Source organism: Boleophthalmus pectinirostris, unplaced genomic scaffold, assembly GCF_026225935.1.
Source record: "Boleophthalmus pectinirostris isolate CB_2022bp ecotype Guang Dong unplaced genomic scaffold, ASM2622593v1 HiC_scaffold_10, whole genome shotgun sequence".
NCBI lineage: Eukaryota > Metazoa > Chordata > Actinopteri > Gobiiformes > Gobiidae > Boleophthalmus > Boleophthalmus pectinirostris.
The window spans coordinates 34,859,348-34,879,093 of record NW_026570971.1 but is presented as its reverse complement, the minus strand read 5'-3'; the positions used below and the strand labels follow the sequence as shown (position 1 = coordinate 34,879,093).

The 19,746-nt window shown below is 41.9% G+C and overlaps 1 protein-coding gene across 1 annotated transcript in view; it reads left to right on the top strand.

Moving 5' to 3' along the window:
* Positions 1-17,157, top strand: part of si:dkeyp-110a12.4 (pancreatic secretory granule membrane major glycoprotein GP2) — a 35,595-nt gene extending 18,438 nt beyond the window's left edge. Inside the window, exons 4-9 of the mRNA XM_055155563.1 lie at positions 139-299; positions 1,291-1,426; positions 4,009-4,103; positions 6,187-6,355; positions 10,669-10,783; positions 16,979-17,157. Coding sequence (XP_055011538.1) covers positions 139-299; positions 1,291-1,426; positions 4,009-4,103; positions 6,187-6,355; positions 10,669-10,783; positions 16,979-17,157 — 855 coding nt within the window. The remainder of the gene's footprint in view (positions 1-138; positions 300-1,290; positions 1,427-4,008; positions 4,104-6,186; positions 6,356-10,668; positions 10,784-16,978) is intronic.
* The last annotated feature ends 2,589 nt before the right edge of the window (positions 17,158-19,746 follow it).

Below are 19,746 nucleotides of genomic sequence, written 5' to 3'. Positions count from 1 at the left end.
TCTGTCGACTTTTAAAACTCCATCCAGAGTATTTGACAGGATCATTACACAGGCTTTTAACACTTTTATATCTTTAATCTGCAAGTGTTTCACTGTCTCATGTTTCTGTTCTCTGTTTCATGTTCTGGATGGTGTCAGACCTCAGACGACAGCCACATCATGTTCATCAACACGATCCACAACAATCACTCTGAGGTCATCACCAGGAACTACATCAACATCACGTTTGTGTGTCGTTACCCGGTCAACTACATGGTCCAGCAGCCCAACGGAGAGAACATGATACGAGTGGATGTCAGGTAAGAACCAGGACTAAACCAGGACTAAACCAGGACTAAACCAGGACTGAATCAGGACTGAAGAACGCCTAAACATGACTGAACCAGGGCTAAATCAGGACTAAACATGGTCCAGAAGCCCAACGGAGAGAACATGATACGAGTGGATGTCAGGTAAGAACCAGGACTAAACCAGGACTAAACCAGGACTAAACCAGGACTGAATCAGGACTGAAGAACGCCTAAACATGACTGAACCAGGGCTAAATCAGGACTAAACATGGTCCAGAAGCCCAATGGAGAGAACATGATACAAGTGGAAGGAGGTAAGAACCAAGATTAAACCAGGACTGAACCAGGACTAAACCAGGACTAAACCAGGACTAAACATGGTCCAGAAGCCCAATGGAGAGAACATGATACAAGTGGAAGGAGGTAAGAACCAAGATTAAACCAGGACTGAACCAGGACTAAACCAGGACTAAACCAGGACTAAACATGGTCCAGAAGCCCAATGGAGAGAACATGATACAAGTGGAAGGAGGTAAGAACCAAGATTAAACCAGGACTGAACCAGGACTAAACCAGGACTAAACCAGGACTAAACCAGGACTAAACATGGTCCAGAAGCCCAATGGAGAGAACATGATACAAGTGGAAGGAGGTAAGAACCAAGATTAAAGCAGGACTGAACCAGGACTAAACCAGGACTAAACCAGGACTAAACCAGGACTAAACCAGGACTGAACCAGGACTAAACCAGGACTAAACCAGGACTAAACCAGGACTGAACCAGGACTACCATATCATCTTGTCAAAGCATCAGCTCTCTCTTTCTCAAAAACTGAAACACTTTAGGGCCATTTTCATTTTACTTGTGTCTCATTTGTCCCTGAGGGTTTCTCAGGACGATCTCTCTGAACATAGAGGATGAAAAATCCAACAGCCTCCTCCTAAAACTATATCTTTATATCTTTATAAATATACAAGTGTGACTGTATTTGTCCCTCAGGACCATCACTCTGAACACGGAGGATGGAAACTTCTCAGTGTCGATGCTTCTGTTTAAAGACGAGATGTTCCAGGACCAGTGGACCACAGTGCCCTCGCTCACCCTGGAGGACAACATCTACGTCAAAGTCTTTATGGTACAGAACAACAGAACACGTCACATTCAAACACATGGACGTCTATAGATCATATTAACTACTGGCTTTTCCTGTGTCCATGTACTTACAAACTGAAACTAGTAGTAGTAGTAATAGTAGTAATAGAAGTAGTAGTAGTAGTAGTTCTTATACATCATGATAATTAGCTGTCTAAGGCTACGTTCAGACTGCAGGGCTTAATGGTCAATTCCGATTTTTTTGTGAAATCCGATGTTTTTGCGAGGTCGTTCACATTTCCAGTTAAATGTGACTTGTATGTGATCCCCTGTGTGAACATTAAACAGCCCAAAAGTGTCCCACATGTGACACTGGAGACACGATGACGTCAACCACAGCGAGCGTGTTCTGTGTTTACGTCCAAACAGTTGTCCAAACATGGACGCAGCATTGAGCACCTGGCGTTCCTCTCGTACCGGAGCCAGAACATGAACAACTTACTTGTTTTAAAGAGGAGATTGAGAAGGAGAAGGACGAGGTTTTTGGTCGTGGTGTTTTGTGGGACAACGGCAGCGACATCTGTTGAAAGGAACATGTGGATGTGGAGACGGAGCCAAGAGTGGTGAGTGGTGATGTGCTTCACTTCAGTGACACCGAGTTCATTAACAATTTTCTCCTACTTCAGTGCAGAATAGTGACGTTTGTGTCTTGTTGATAACGTGTAGGTGGATGAATGCACTTTGGCCGTTCACACTGAAGTCACATGTCAAAAGATCAGATATGTATCGGTTTCAGGAGCACATATCCAAGTGTCCTGGGTCACATTTGAAAAAATCTGATCTGTGTGGTTCAGACTGTCATTAAAAGATCAGATACAGGAACATAGAAGCCAAAAAAATCGGATTTGGGTCACTTCAAGCTGCAGTCTGAACGCAGCCTAAGTCAAGTGAACATGTGCTAGTGAGTCACGCTGATGTTTCTCTGACCCATTTGGACCCCTCAGTACAAACACAGTACAGATACTAGTACTGCTCTGGCTATTCTGGGAGCGGCTAACTTAAGCCTGAGTTACACAACCTGGTGCAATCGTGGATTCTGGAATGTTCTCTGTCATGGTGCAGGCTCCGTGTGACTCTGCAGTAAAATTAGACCCATTTCAAAACCTCGTTCACCCCGCAGAACTTTATTTTGTTTTTTACTATGGCTGGTGCTTGTACCTGTAACTTGGTCTGGTTTGGTCTCATGAAAGGTTTAATGCCACACTGTGAAACATTCCACACAACGCAACAACATCTCCATGGAGAAAAACATTTGACAGACCCTTCTGAAAAGTTACACAATGCACCTTTAATGAGTTTTTGACCTTAAGATCAAATGAAGTCGTTGTGCAGTTCTCCAGGAATGATTCATGGACTAAACCCGAACTAAATCTGGATTAAACCAGCACTAGACCAGGATTAAACCAGATTTAAACCTGGACTAAACAAAAACTAAACCAGGATAAATCAGGACTATACCTAAACTATACCAGAACTAAACCCTTGATCAGATCAGGACTAAACCAGGAATAAACTAGAACTGAACCAAACTACTTATGCATTCACACACACCTCATCAAAACTGGGACCAAACCAGGACTAGAACAGACAAGAGCACCCAGATTACAGTTCTGATCTGTCATAATGCTTCGTATTTTCCACACCATAGGGATAAACCTCCAGCTCCATCAAAAAAAACGACTGCATGCCCCACAATCCAGAGCGCCCTAGACACCAATCCAGCACGTCCAGCACCACTTCAGTAAACTACAAAGCCACACCACCCACAGAACACACAAACACACACGGAGCAGACAGCGACCGCACTCATCACTCCACGCCGACGAGGAACAGGAACGGAGGAACGAATCGAAAAAGCGAGTGCAATGTGCCGCTTCACTGTGAACACGCAGACAATCCGTTGGTCCCAGACAGCACCCTCCCTACACGCCACAACTGAACAACTCCAGAGTCACCGTGAACGAACAAACAAACAAAACACTCACCCATCACACTGTTGGGTTTCATTTAAAGTCCCACGCGGTTTATTTGTGAAAAAAAATTGAAAATAGACCATTTAATGACAGTGCGCCTTATAATCCAGAGTGACTAATAGTGAGGAAAATACGGTAGTTTCTTCATCACAAACAGACCTGGAGTTGTGTTTTGTTTCATTCACGTTTAACACACAATCCCTGCACATTTAGATTGAGTTCTCTCGAACAGAAAACACTCTGTTCCACCTTGTGATGTCAAGTGGATAATTTCAGCACTGGAATTGCCATTCTCTACTGAATAAAAGGTAGCTCTTAAAACTACCACACTAAAACTACCACCACGAGCTCTGAGATGCAGCAGAACATCCAGAACTCTGCAGCTCAGGTCCTGACTCTAACCTGTGGCTCTGGTCTTTGAATGTCTTTCTTATTCTGTAAAGCACTTTAAATATTTTGTGTACAAATTGTGCTATTCAAATAAACTTGCCTTGCCACTACATGACATCACAAGGTGGAACAGAGTATTTTGAGCTTTCACATGTAGACAGGTGAATAATAAAGTGTAACTCTAAACCTGTGTGTGTTGTAGATTCCTGCTCACCTGATGCTGAGGCTGGACAGGTGCTGGGCCACTCCCACCAGTGACCCCTACAGCAACGTCCAGTACAGCTTCATCAGGGACAGGTGAGTCTTTGCCCTCTAACCAGACGGAGGCCGGTTCAAACCGCACCATTCTAAGAAAGTAATATTATTTACACTGATCATGATCAAACTGCAGTCACTGTCCACTTTAACACAAGCCAAAATACATTTGTAAATATCTGAGCAGAAACACTCCTCCTCCATGTTTGGGTCACTGATAAACAGTGTTGGGAAGAAACGAAATACATGAACCAAAAATACACATACAGAAAATTAAAGTGACTAACTGTATTCTGCTGGTACTGTTGCTCATTCATTTGGAGCTTCAGAATGTGATTTCAAATCAGAGGATCACATGACACTATTTGACCACGCAATTTGGCTTCGAAGTGTGTTAGTGTGAGAAAATAGAAACACAGCTGTGTGTGTGTGTGTGTGTGCGTGCGCGTGAGCGTGTGCGTGTGTGTGTGTGCGTGTGTGTGTGAGTGAGAGAGAGATTTTTCCTTCTCTTATTAGAGCAAGTCACATAAAGTTTTTTTTATCTCTTTGGCTATAATATACAATTTTATTATATATATATATATATATATATATATATATATATATATATATATATATATATATATATATATATATATATATATATATACATATATATATATATATATACACACAATATAATATAATGCAACTCTGTGTACTGGAGTATTCAGAACGCAGTACTCTGATTGGACTGTGTAATGGAGCAGGTTACATTTTACTGCAGGTATTCAGTACACTGTAACTAAATACATTTTATTCTTTCCATCACTGTGGAGAACGAACAGAACACAAAACACTCTACAGCAGCATAATAATAATGCTAGTGCTAAAAGGATAAAAGGACTGCCCCAGAGCTAAAGACCTAAATGTGTATGTGGGTGTGTGTGTGTGTGTGTGTGTGCGCGTGTGTGTGTGTGTGTGTGTGTTGTGTGTGTTGTGTGTGTGCGTGCGTGTGTGTGTGTGTGTGTGTGTGTGTGTGTGTGTGTGTGTGTGTGTGTGCGCGTGTGCGTGTGTGTGTGTGTGTGTGTTGTGTGTGTTGTGTGTGTGCGCGTGTGTGTGTGTGTGTGTGTGTGCGTGTGTGCGTGTGTGTGTGTGTGTGTGTGTTGTGTGTGTGTGTGTGTGTGTGTGTGTGTGTGCGTGTGTGTGTGTGTGTGTTGTGTGTGTGCGTGTGTGTGCGTGTGTGCGTGTGTGTGTGTGTGTGTGTGTGTGTGTGTGCGCGTGTGCGTGTGTGTGTGTGTGTGTTGTGTGTGTTGTGTGTGTGCGCGTGTGTGTGTGTGTGTGTGTGTGCGTGTGCGTGTGTGCGTGTGTGTGTGTGTTGTGTGTTGTGTGTGTGTGTGTGTGTGTGTGTGTGTGCGTGCGTGTGTGTGTGTGTGTTTGTGTGTGTGCGTGTGTGTGCGCGTGTGCGTGTGTGTGTGTGTTGTGTGTGCGTGTGTGTGTGTGTGTGTGTGTGTGTGTGTGTGTGTGTGTGTGTTGTGTGTGTGCGTGTGTGTGTGTGTGTGTGTGTGTCTGGGTGCTGTTTCCTCACTCTCAGCTGTCTGACTTTGATGTTGAAATGTGAAATCAGAGAGTTTGTTTCTCTGAACTCTGAGACATGAACCCACTCCTCCAGAGGTCATGTGACTGCAGCAGGTCATGTGACTGCAGCAGGTCATGTGACTGCAGCAGGTCATGTGACTGCAGCAGGTCATGTGACTGCAGCAGGTCATGTGACTCCAGTCCTAATGAATCCGTTTGCAGTACTTTAGTCGTGTAGATTACTTTTTAGTTCCAAACTGAATAAGTTATATTGTTACAACAGTAGAATTTCATTGCCTTGGGAAATAATTATTTTTTATTTTAATATTACACTATGGTCTTGCACTAGTTTAGAAAAAAGTTTCATTTTGTCTTTTTACATGATTGTTATCAATACCAAATGAGTACAGTATCTGGGTTTAGTAATAATGAGCATAAAGTTTTGATAGAACAACAGCCCTGACAGGTTCACACAGCAGCTGATAGTTTGGATATTCTCCTGTAGGTGATACAAAGACTTTCATATATTAAACCTGTTCTATAGTAACTCTGGTCCTCTGTCCCACAGCTGCCCGGTGCTGTCCTCAGACCAGACCCTGACGGTGCTGAAGAACGGTCTGGGCCCAGAGGCTCTGTTCAGGATCCAGATGTTTAAGTTTGTGGGGAGGTCCTACACAAACGTCTTTCTCCACTGTAATGTTCAGATCTGCCACAGCGGAGCAGCTCTGTGTCAACCTGTGAGTCACATGACACTCCAAATATCCTCACATTATAATGTGGACAAGGTGATGGACACAACAAGCCATTTTATGTCCAATTATTATCATATTATCAAGGTGCACTATGTCACTTTTCTGTGTGGGGTCCCTCACCTGCTTGTTTCTATGGAGATGTCATTACTCTGCTTAGAATGTTCCACTGTGTGACATTAAAGAGTTCTACTTCACATTTATTCAATTACAGGTGTTTTTTTTTTTTTAAGCTCAAAAACACCTAGAAAAACATTAGGCGTTCTGACTGATCTCTCCACAGATCTGACCTGTAACGTGTTCTGGTTTGGTCTCCATTGATGGACCCTCCACCAGAAAAGTTACACAATGCACCTTTAATGGGTTATGTGGTGGTATAAGAGACCCTCTGTAGTTTGAGATACATTTATTCATGTTTTTGTCTTCCTCTGGGTTAATCATGTAGATCAGGGGCGTCAAATTCATTTTGGTCTGGGGGTCGTATCCAACCAACTTTGATCCCAAAGGTCCGGATCAGAAAACTCATGACATAAACTCCAAAAATAGCAATAAATTCAAATATTTGTGCAGAGAAACACAAATCTTTTTTGATTGATGAACTCTTTCTTTTACAAAATATTATAACATTATGAACAACCTGAAACTTTAAGAAAAATGTAATTTCAAAACAATGTTTTAACATGAACTTGTTTGCAAATAGGAATAAGTCAATTTTTCTTGTAAAATCCTGAACTCGGCTCCACTTTTCTCATGTTGGACATTTTGTTGATGAGGGTGTCACGGTCAACAGTCAAAACGATCGTCCTTTAAGAGCGTTTGGAAAGAGACAAGTCTTCATTTGTGCTGCTCTGGTGGGAGGGGCCACGTACAGAGACGCTGCTGTGATAAACACCACAGAAAATGAACAAGATTTTAATAGAAAATATAATTAAAATATTTTAGTAGAAAATCAGCCAGATCCGGCCCTCCAAGACCTTTAATCTGGCCCCCGGGTCGTATGTTTGACACTCCTGATATAGACCTACCTCAGCATGATCTAATTTTAGACCTGGTTTAGTCTCATTTTTGACCTACTTCAGTCTTTAATGTAGACGTGATAAAGTCCAGGTTTAGATCTGACGGTACTCTGAAAAACAAAATCTTTTCTGATGTCAAAATGTTTCAAGCTTTGTCCTTAGTTCCAATTATGTGTATAAAAGAAATGTCTATATTTTCGAAGTGTTTTTTTCTTGGTGCACCCCATTTGACGGACCTTCCACCAGAAAAGTTACACAATGCACCTTTAAAGCTTGCGTATTAGAGCAGATATGCCAAAGTGGGCTGTGCAAAGTCAAGTTCAAGTCCTCATCCTGAACCTGGAGTCTCTCTGGGGTCTCATTAAGTCCAGTGTAGACCACGGAGCTATAAAAAGGACGTTCTTATTGACTGTACAGGCCAGAGCTCTATTGTGTACAGCTGAATGAACTAAATATAGACTGACCCTAAACACCGTCTGACCCACACAACTCAGCAATGTGCTAAGTCGCTGCTAATATAAGATCTGAGTCTCTGAGGAGTTTCAACTTAACCTTGTTATGTTAAACAGACATTTGAGCACGTTATAATGGGCTTCACACAGACGCCCTGCCACTACTGGGTCAGGACCAATCCAGATCAGAACATCGGTAAAGAGTTACTGCTTATCGATTATTGAAAAGTAGAAATGAGACGAGACACAATTTCCATAAAACGAGACGAGATATGAGATTGGGTCCACAAGAATGAGATAAAATGAGATTTTAATATAATTACTAATAAACTTCGCAATTCCGTTTCCAGTTTTGGTTTCACAATTTTTTTTTATTTGATTCAAAATGTTTGATTCCATTCTACTAGTGTTTTTAGGAACTGTAAGAGATGTAACTCACCAACCCGTAACCCTTTTTTGTCTTATACTAATGTAAATCTAATGTAAACACTTGGAAAAAAAATCTCACCAGATTAATTGATTGATTTAATTTATGTATTTATTTTGGGCAAGTAAGAAGTGTACATTCTTTTATAATGAACACATAACATTAATGAAATCATAGCAGAAATAACAACAACAAAAAATAAATAAAAATTAAAAATTGGCCCAGAAATGAGTGGGAAGAAGAAAATGTATGTAATCCCACTCCCCTCTTCTAATCTAACACAACGAGCTTTCTTTCACATTTTTCACACATTTTAGATTAAACTATACATACTATTTACAAGTGCAGACAAAGAGTCACTGTTATAGTTTGGTTAGTTAACAGAACTGTATTACAATAATACATAAAGACACCAACAATGGTAAGGAAAATGAAGATACCAACATTGGTAAGGAAACAACAAGCCTAAACCAACACTGCTTAGACGAGCTGCGAAACGTCTTCACTCTAAAACTTTTGTCCAGTTGACAGAATAAAATTTCTGTTTTTCTATTTTTACACTCTACGCTCCACCACAAGTAAAAACAGCGCAGACACAAAGCAGGCAACATGAGTGAGAGATTTGAGCAAAAAAAACAAACAAAAAAAACAAAAAACATTTGGCTTCATAATATCAGTTTGTTTTTAAAATTGTAATTATTGTAGTGTAACTTTTCTATTTTGTGTAATTTCAAGCAGTAAACATCACAGACTGTATAAAGAAGTGGACTAAGCGAGTGATATAAGAGCGAATTTGGAGCCAGGTCCATATTTGGAACAGGAATTTATTAAAGGACAAAATAGCAAAATACAAACACCGGGAAAATGTAGAGCAGGTTAAAAATTTTAAGACCAAAATGACAAGGCTCACTAGCCAGGCTCGCACCACCTAGTGCCTCCGCTCAATTTCATTTCTCATTTCCAGAGACTAGATCAGGAATCAGAATAAACTAGACAGTTTACAAGAAGCGGTAACACTTTATAATAACCACACCTTATTTAGCCAAATAAAGCATGAACAAAGACTGAATTAATAATGATTATTACTTAATTACTACCTGAATTAGCACTTAATTTGCACTTAATTTACCTGTGCTGTAAATAGTTACTCAATACTTCTTAATTACTCATGAACTAACCATTTGCATGTTTACAAATGTATATTTAAGTTCACATTTGAGCATTTATTAATGATTAATAAGCTATGAGAGAATGATTTACTAATAATGCAATGCAATGATCATTCAGGCAGCTGTTATCTGTTAGTTAAGTCTTTCTGAGAGCTTTTCTAAAGTGAAGACTAATTATGTTTATTAAGCATTTGTTAAGGTTGGTCAAATTCCAGAGCAACAGTAATGTATTATTAGTAAATCATTCTCTCCTGGCTTACTAATCATTAATAAATGCTCAAATTTGTACTTAAATATACATTTACAAATGCACACACAAATGGTTAGTTCATGAGTAATTAAGTAAGAAATACTTATGAGTAACTATTTACAGCACAGGCGAATTAAGTGCTAATTCAGGTAGGAATTAAGTAGTTACTAAGCGTGAATCATTATTAATTAAGTCTTTGTTCATGCTTTATTAAGGCTAAATAAGGTGTAGTTATTATAAAGTGTTACCCAAGAACCCCAGAAGTTGTAGGCTGGTCAATCAGCTGTGAGCTGTGAAGCCATGACGTCAAACTCATCGGGTCTGTCTGGATCCCTTTTTTTGGAACAGAACAACAATAAACAAAACGTCAAGATGGATGTAGATGAAGACAGACATTCTGTGTTGGGAATGATTCACAAGATTAAGATTTAAAGATGGAACAAAGAGAATGTTGGGTGAATTTTATCAGTGGGAAAGATGTTATTTTCCTTCTTCCTACGGGATTTGGGAAAAGCTTAATATATCAGTTAAATATCATTAAAAAAAGTACCCGCCTACTGTCGAGTGAACAAATCCTAATGCTGCAAGGTCAGACAGTTTCTATGAAGTGAAACTCTCTGATGAATCAGGCTAGAGCTTCACAGCAGCAGTCACAGAGAGAGGGACGACAGTATTGTAATGTAAGTCCAGGGGAGCCAGAGTCAGAAGGAGCCGGAAAAGCAAACTTCGTGTTAGTTGTGTCTAGTTCTACTTACAGTCTATGGTAAAGACACTTGTACTCTCAGTTTGAACCATTTTAAACAGATCTGAGCCTTGGTTTGTTGTTATTGACTTGTCTCATATAAATATTAAAATAAATATTAATATGAAATGAAATTATCCAAAAGATTCGAATCCTATAAAAGAGCCGAAAGTTCCATCGCTGGAAAAGTTAAATAGTGCAACTTTAAACATTATTAAGAAATCCTTTTACCCCCCTGTGAACAGAACTGCTCGAGTGAGGACGGGCTGATGAGGCTGAGGAGAGACATCCCTCTGTCTCACACTGTCTCCTACGGACCAATCAGACGCCTCCTGGACGAAGGCGGGAAGCCCAATACAAGTTTGTGTTTTTATTATTTATAATGATGCTTCAATCCTGTTCAGTGCTTTTCTAAACATTCAGAATCACTTCAGGATTTGGTGCATTATTCATTCTCACAGTCACACTCCACTGAATAATTTGGGATAATGACTTAGTCAGGTTTATTTCAATTTGAGATTTGATCCTGTCAGGAAAAGACTTGACGACTCAAAGAAACATTGGTTTGGAGCAGAGTTAAAAGGAAGAAATGAGGCAAATGTGTGTATGAAACAGCAACGACTGAAAGTCTGTATTCATTCTGTTCAGGAAAGTCAAAGTGAAAGACGTTGTTATTTGTTTTAGTAAAACTAAATAATGGGAATATAACAGCAAACAACAATGAACAATGATGAGCCAGACTCATCCCTGCTGAACTTCACACATCAGACAAGATCAGGTGGTACGACTGCGATATGTAAATTCACTCACCCCACTTTTTTTATTGTAATTACTGTATATTTCATTTATATATGCAGTATATTTCATATGTTTTCAAGTTAAATATTTGTTTGGATTTACAGTAAAATGTATTTTATTCCAATGTTGCATTCCGGAATGTTGCATGTTGTGGATCTCCATGGAGATCTGCCGTCTCCATGGAGATCTGCCGTCTCCATGGAGATTCTGTGGAACATCACTGGACTTTGTGACATCACAGTTTGTCTTGTGTAAGTGGGAGATCAGCTCAGATTTCTTCACTTCGAACCAAACCTTTGTAGAAGACACATCTCAGAACGAGACACTTCAGCAAACACTTTACTCTGTCGACCGCCATGTCCGCACACATCTCCCTCATGTCGACCAACGGCTCCATGCCCCCCTTCAAACGTCTGTACAGCCTGGCACAGGGCCTGGGTTTGCCCGTCAAATTCATCGAGTCCACCACGGCGCCTCACCCCCGCCCCGTCTTCACCGTCCGAGCTTCGGTCGGGCCCTTCTGGGCAGAAACGCAAGGTCCCAACAAGAGAGAGGTGAAGACCAGGGCCTGTGTCATGGTGACAAACATAGTGGAGACGTATCAGAGGAACCACAGTGGCGCTTATGGCTACAGCTACACCAACAGCTACGCCCACCTCCCGCCCCACTGCCATCCAGACTTTGGTCTGAACAAAGACCCCTGCACTCGCCTGTCCGAGCTGCTCATGGCCCGCAAACACCCGCCCGCCCAGTACCGCCTGCTGGAGGGCGCGGTGACCCACACCCACTGGACCTTCTCCATGGAGGTGTCCGTGGACCAGCACACTGCGGTGGGCAAAGGGGGCTCCAAGAAGGAGGCCAGGAGGAGAGCGGCTGCAGTTCTGCTCCAGATGATGGGATACACAGTCCCAGAGGAGGAGCTGATCCCACCTGCTCCTCACCCCACAGCTGAACCTGCTCCTCACCCCACAACTGAACCTGCTCCTCAAACCTCAGCTGAACCTGCTCCTCACCCCACAACAGAACATGCTCCTCAAACCTCAGCAGAACCTGCTCCTCTCACCACAACTGAACCTGCTCCTCTCACCACAACTGAACCTGCTCCTCTCACCACAACAGAACCTGCTCCTCAAACCTCAGCTGAACCTGCTCCTCAACCAGAGAACACTCTGGAGGAGCAGACCAGAGCTCTGCCTGCTCACATCTCTCCGGACTTCCATCTGGAGAAGGATCCCACCACGCACCTGTCTGAGCTGCAGATGATCCGCAGACAGAAGGTCGCTGAGTACCGCCTGGTGAGTGGGGAGCTGGTGAACAGCAGCTGGGTGTTCACTATGGAGGTGACCCTGGACCAGTTCACCGCCTCTGGCTCTGGACGCACAAAAAAGGAGGCCAAGACGAACGCGTCCACCTCACTACTCCTCCTTGACCTTCCCCTGGAGAAACCTGAGGAATTCACTTCAGAGGAGAGGGACAACTCCATGAGTCCAGAGGAGGACAAGATCCAAGACGAGGCAAAGACACTAGACACTCCAGACGATGCAGAGGGTCCAACGTCAGGAGAAACTGGACTGACACAGCAAAGTCCTCAGGAGGAAGAGCTCCTCTGTATGTTGCACAACAGTTCAGTTGCCGACAAATCTCCTGAACACTGTGAGACTCTTTTGAATATGACCATGAGTCCAGAGGCTCCAAAGGAAACTCTAGACCAGGAGAACCAAGAGGAGAACCACATTCCACAAACCACAGCTCAGGACAATCAGGAGGAGCAGCCACTGAACAGCTCAGACAGTGATGATGTGTCAGAAGAGACATCAGAAGAGAGCCACAGACACAGCTCTCATGAACCTGCCGAAGAGGCTCAGGTTTTTATAAACCCTGAGCCTGTTTCAAGTGACTGCTCCGAGGAACGCCAAACTCTGGGTGAGTTCCACAAAGGTCCAGAGGATCTGCAAATTCAAACCGAGACCCAGGATGAAGAGCAGTCAAAGACACTTGAGACTCCCAGTCCAATGGACGCTGAAATCCTGGAGGTACTAAATGAGACCCAGTCTCTGGACATCTCCAAGAGTCCAGAGGAGGCAGAGACCCTAGAGACTTCAGAGGAAGTAGAGTGTCCAACACCAGGAGAAACTGGACTCAGTCAACAAAGTCCTGAGGAGGAAGAGCTGCTCTGTATGTTTGACAACAGCTCAACTAACAACGAATCTCCTGAAAATAACCAGACTCCAGAGCAGCTGGACATCAGCTCTGTGGAAGACCTCAGTCCAACTGAGCCACAAATTCAAGAAGACCAAACCCCTGAGAACACAGAGACACTGATGGAGGTCCAAAATCACCTCCAAACTGCAGACGAGACAAACCCAGAGGAGGTGCAGTTCCACACAGCAGAGAACATAACAGTAGAAGAAGAGTGTGAGAAGTTGGAGCCAGAAAGTCCAGCCTCAGCTCCAGAGCCCCCTGCAGCTCCTCAGGCCTCACAGACCCTGGGCTCAGTGGAAAGCCTGGTGATCCACGCTCTGGTGACAAAACTGCTACAAAAGCTGCCCTCCAAACTGAGGTCCCACCACGATGCTTTAGTGCAGATTCTGGAGAAGGCTCTGGACCAGTTTATTGTCCCAGCTGAAGTTCACATCAAACCCAAAAACATCAAGAAGCTGGGCAAAGCTGGAGCCAGAGACCTGATCCATGAATACGGCTCTGCCTCCAAGCTCCTGGTCATGGCTCTGGGACCGGATCCCACAGACTTCCAGAAGGACGCCATGAAACATCTGAACTTTCATCTCAGCGCCTTCAGGAACCGGCCCAGAACTGTTCTGGCTCGGCTCTTTCCACAGTGGGACAAGCCCAAGAAGAGGGTCTGTTAGACAGCGCCCCCTGTGTCCTTTAAGAGTCACTCGTGTGGTAGAGAGGGGTCAAAGGTCACTGGACACTTTTGAAATTGAGATGTTTCACTTCCATCCAGAGCTCATTTTAAGAGTCAAAACGCTGAATGGAAGTTGAAGTGTTTCCATTTCAAAAACTGTTCAGATGAAACCTGCGACTCCTTTTCTCCCACGAACCAAACGAGGATCACACCGACTCACAGAGACACAACGCAACAAGTCTAATGATTAAAAAAAAGAAATAAACATTTCCCCTCCCCCTAAATATTGTTCTTATCTTTCTTTTATTACTTTGTTTCTCTTAAAGCAGCAGTGTGTAACATTTCTGTAGAGGACACATCACCTGCATGTTTTTAGCAGTGGTCTCAGCAAGACCCTGACATTTCAGCAAAAATTGTAAAACACATTATTTTATTACCTCAATGAATCACAGTCTTGTATTTTTTAGATCTAAATTCTCTCAAACATAAATATGAAGGATTCATGTTCTGGGGCTTAATTCTTTATATCACACAATGTCCCTGAGTCTCCATGGGTTTTATTGTGAGTCAGAGCTGCTCACCCTGTACTTCAGACGTCTACAAACATGTTCTGAAACACATGGGATTCTTCTTTTAGTTTATGAGTTGAGATTTCACTCTTCTCTCAAACGTGAATGTTCTTGGACATGTTTAAAATGTGCACTGTGAACTGAACCTTGGTTTCAAAAATCACAAATACATTTGTAATATTTAAAACAGATGATAAACCGTACACAAAGAAGTGTCTGATTCACCGTCACATTCTTCATTTACTCTTGTCACTTGAACATTATGAACGGCAGAACATAGATAAAGTCATATGTATAATTCATAACTCTGTCTCGTGTACATGAAACAGCAGTGGCCATAACCCTTCATGTACAGAAACCTGCTTCATGTACAGAAACCTGCTTCATGTACAGAAACCTGCTTCATGTACAGAAACCTGCTTCATGTACAGAAACCTGCTGTCACAATCTGTCACAGTATCCAGTGAATTCCAACTTGTTTTGTTGTACCTTCCTAAACAAACAAACAAACAAACAAAATGAAGGTATATCCATTTATATATATATATATATATATATATATATATATATATATATATATATATATATATATATATATATATATATATATATATATATATATATATATACAATCTATGAGTAATGGTTGCATCTTAAATATACATAGAGAATATAGTCATTTTATACTTAAATTTAATTACAATAATGTTTAAATTGCAATGATCACAATTGTCAAATCACAAAAGATGTCCATAAATAGGATGACAAAACATTTTCTGCAGAAAGTTGAATGTCCCTGTGTCTCCATGAGGTCTTACTCTGTAAAAACCTGCTGTTCTGAAATACATGGGATTCTTGTTTCAGTTTCTGAGTTCATGTTTCAGTCTTTTCTCAAATGTTAATACTCTCTGACATGTGAAAAACCAAATCTTGTCTTGAAACACTAATTTAACCACTTTTCCAATGCAGGATGCACCGATAAAATACTGCTATTGTATATTGGCTCTGAGACTGAATATTTTGATGGATCAAATATCAGTTCCAAGATCGATATCCCATTTAGGTCCATAAAATGGTGTAATAAAATGATTTACTGGACAATGTACGCCTCAAACACCTTGTAATATTTTTTCAAAGTTCTTCTGTAGTTACATTAAATGATCAAAACTGTTGTAAAACACATGCTTATATATTTGTTTACAGTACACCGTGCAGAAAATAAATGATGTTTTCAGTCTTTCCTCTGATATCGCTAAATATTCGGCAGATACTTAAAGCCAAAATATCGACGTTGGTATCGAAACAGAAAAGGCTGAATCGGTGCTTTTCTACTCAGCAAAAACTGGAGGGTTAAATTTCAGAGTTGTTTTTAACCAAAAAAAGTGTTATTTTAACTATTTGAAAGTTCAAAGGAGGTCGAGTTGGGGTTATTCACAGAGTTGATATGGTTGAAGTTAATTCAACTTCCCTTAGTGTTAATTTGGCTCCTCCCACCACCACTTCAAACTCCCGTGAGAGAAAACCAGTTTGAACCAGTTTTGTACAGAATTTCATCCTAAATTAACTCAAATAAAGTGTGAAAATAAAACACCTCTGTGTGTTATTTAGCTAAATCAGGTTAACCCTACAAAGTGTTACCTGTTTACTCTCAAAACGTAAATATAACTCTTGATTTCAGGGTTAAACGGAACTTTGGTCCAGTGTTACTTCATAATAACTATGAGAAAAGTTACACTGTGCAGCTTTAAAGGGATCACGGAACCTTCACTTAGAGGCTGCATGCTCAGACCAAATTATGAAGAAACATGTGAAATGTCAAAGAGGTGGTGGGAAACTAAACTTAAGGGTCAAACAAAAGTGCTCGTCTTGCTCAAGGGCGGGCTGAGCGGACGGCTTCGGTTCAGAGCTCTCTCTCGCTCTCTTTTTTTCCAAATGTGACTTTCTCTCGCTCTCGTCTTCCGTTCCATCGCTTCACTCCTCCGTCTATTCGTTCTTCTTCTCCTTCTGTTTGAGCAGCTTGTTGATGGACATTTCCAAAAATATTAAATTAACTCTAGAACAAACTGGACTCATGTAAACACTGAGAAAATGTTCAAATTGATTCTGTGAGAGTCAATTTGAACACTTCACTTTTTACTGTGAATTACAATGCTTGTCAGAGAAAGATTGTAAGAATAGACTTTAGGGATTTTCTGGCCCCAGTACTGGACCCTCTTCCTATTTATTTATATTAGAGGGGGGCCCATGTGAGGCTTCTTGCCCTGGGCCCCCAAATTTCTGTCAACGGGCCTGATTGTAATTCCTTTTCTCTCTTGTGTTCAGACTCCAGCGCAGTGCCCCCGGTGGAGACGTTTGTCCTTGCGGGGTTGCTGGTTGTGTTGCTGTTGATCACTGGAGTGTTTGGGCGTTTGTGGCTTCGCTCCAGACGGTTTTACCCGACCTACGACGCTCAGCTCACCCTCTCCAACATCCACCGCCTCTCCGAAGAAGTGGCCTCGTGAATCCAAAAACACGAGGACACAACCAAAACTATGGACTCAAAAATATTCTGAATTACCAATGGTTGAATGTCAGATTTGTGGAGTTATATTATTAAAATTACATGTAAACCACAAAAGCATCTCATTACTTTCTGATCATGGTCACTCTGATTACACACATCCAACTGTGTAATATTAAATGTTCACTGTGTACCTTTTTGATTTGGGGTCCATCACCTGTGAAACATTCCACACAAAAGAATAACATCTCCACGGAGACAAGAACTTAAAGGTTGTATGGAGGATTTTTTTTTGTTTCAAGTTGTCAATGATAGCATTATAGAGGTGCAGTAGCCTTGTAATTATGATGACCAAAAAAAAGAGAATAAAAATTCATCAACTCTGGACGTGGTGGGGCTAAACATTTGCCAATAGATAACGACACTGCCTCGTTATCTGTGAGCTGACAGGCTGTCAATCAAACTCCCTAAGTTTCTAGCGTAACTGACTTGCCTGTGCGCTGCCGGTACGTGGTTTACGTACGCCTGTCACGCAGTCCACAGACGCAAGACGCACAGACGCTGTTTACTTCACCAACGCAACAGTTCTTAGCGGCTTTTTTTGACCTATATCTTCCTCGCAGTTCGCACAAAGTTTGTTGCAATGGCGACAAGAATCCAGGAGCAGTTAGCCGCAAAAGAAAGTCTGTTTTTGAGGTCACTGAAAGAAGAAGACAAGGGGAAAAGCAGCGAAGCCAAACTAAGGTGATTCTTGGAGATTCATTCCAGCGATGGCGCGACTGAAGCAGACGCAGGGTCTAAAGACTGACACACTGGTCCACAAAATTACTCCTGGACAGGAAACTTCTGCTTATTATGAAAACGTACTTTATTTCCAAGAGCTAGACAAACGTTTTTCAGGACACGAAAGCGATATCCTATGTCCGCTTGCTGCTGCGTGTTGTAGCTAGTTCATTCGCACTGAATCTCCGCGCAACCTTCTCTGCACCCCTTTCCTGCTCCTCTCCCCGCTGCCCGTTCCGCTCTTCCCCCTGCTCCTCACTTCTCCGGGCACGGAATCTCCGCGCACCGCTCCCCTCTCCTCTCTCCTCTCTCCTCTCCTCTCTCCCTGCTCCACTCTTCTCCCTGCTCCTCACTTCTCGTCCGATAACGAAATGTCCGCGCCCCCCCTCCCCCCGCTCCTCACTTCTCCGTCTTGCCTAACCAACACTGTAGTTAGTTGTTTACAAGTCATGTGCAGTTCACCGGCTGTAAACAAACCTGTTTCTGGCGTAAGGAGGAGGCGGGAGGAGGCGTTTCTACGTAGGAGCTGTAGGGGAGGGGGGGTGGTTTCACGCATGCGCAACATTTGAAAAAGGACAAACAGTCGCTGGATTTCTCGATCCTTGGAAAATCCTCTATACAACCTTTAACAGATCCCTACACAATGCATAAGCACCACATATTTATATCATTAATACAATTTTTGAAGTATTATTGTCTTTACTGATCAAAAACACAATGATCACAGATATATATAATTACTTCTATATGTTTATGACAATACTATCATGGTGGAAGATAACAAAGTACAAAAGTAAAAGTACAATACTGAATTTCTCCTTTGTCATGGATTCTACCTGGACGACTGAGGGATTTTTCACACAATACGAAAACAAATTTTACAGTGGATAGTTTTTTACTTTTACTACTTTCTACTCCACTACATTTTTTAACTGACCTGAAAAGTAAAAAGTACTTTTCTTCACGGTTTGAGACCTGCTGAAATGCCTCAGACTTATTTTTAGTGCATTTAATTTGAGTTAACATGCTCAAATTTCATTAAACGAAATACACAAAAACAGCAAGGAAAATTAAGAAATCATTTGAATCCTTTAAAATCAACTAAATCCTTTATCAAAATCATTACATTTGATGCTTTAAATCAGGGGTCATCAAGGTTTTTTTTTCTCTGGGGGCCACATTATTGCTCCAGACTGCGATGGGGGGCCCAAGTTGGGACCCTGACGACACAGATTATTTTCTTTGAAAACCTCCACACTTTCTTTACACATCAGACAAACTGCATGGTTCTTGCACTGAACAAAAACTATTGGTCGTCCAGTGTTTTTCTTAAATTATTTCCTCTAAACACATGACTGTGTGATCCAGTCACATTTATGAGGAGTTTTTTGAGTCTGTGTCTATTGAGTCTGACAGATTTTGTCCAGACTGCAGTGAGTCTCAGTCTGTCCCAGCCCCAGTGTCTCCATATGAACCTCTGTCACTGCACCTGGTCACCAGGCTGGACTCAACACCAACATCACCCCATCACCTCCCTGACCCCCCATGACCAGAGCACACTCTTATGCACCCCCACCCCCACCCCAGCCCCCCTCCCTCACTATTCACCACAGATCTGTGCTGGGACTAAAACACCTGTTGATTTCATCAGTTTATGACTTAAATCTTCCTCCTGAGTGTGTTCATGTGAGTTTGGACATTTGAAATTGAAATTGAAAGTGAAATTTGAAATCGCAGCTGAAGTTGTTAAACAGTGGAAGTCTGTAGACGCTCCAGCTGACTTCGTCCTCACTCTCTCCCTCACACT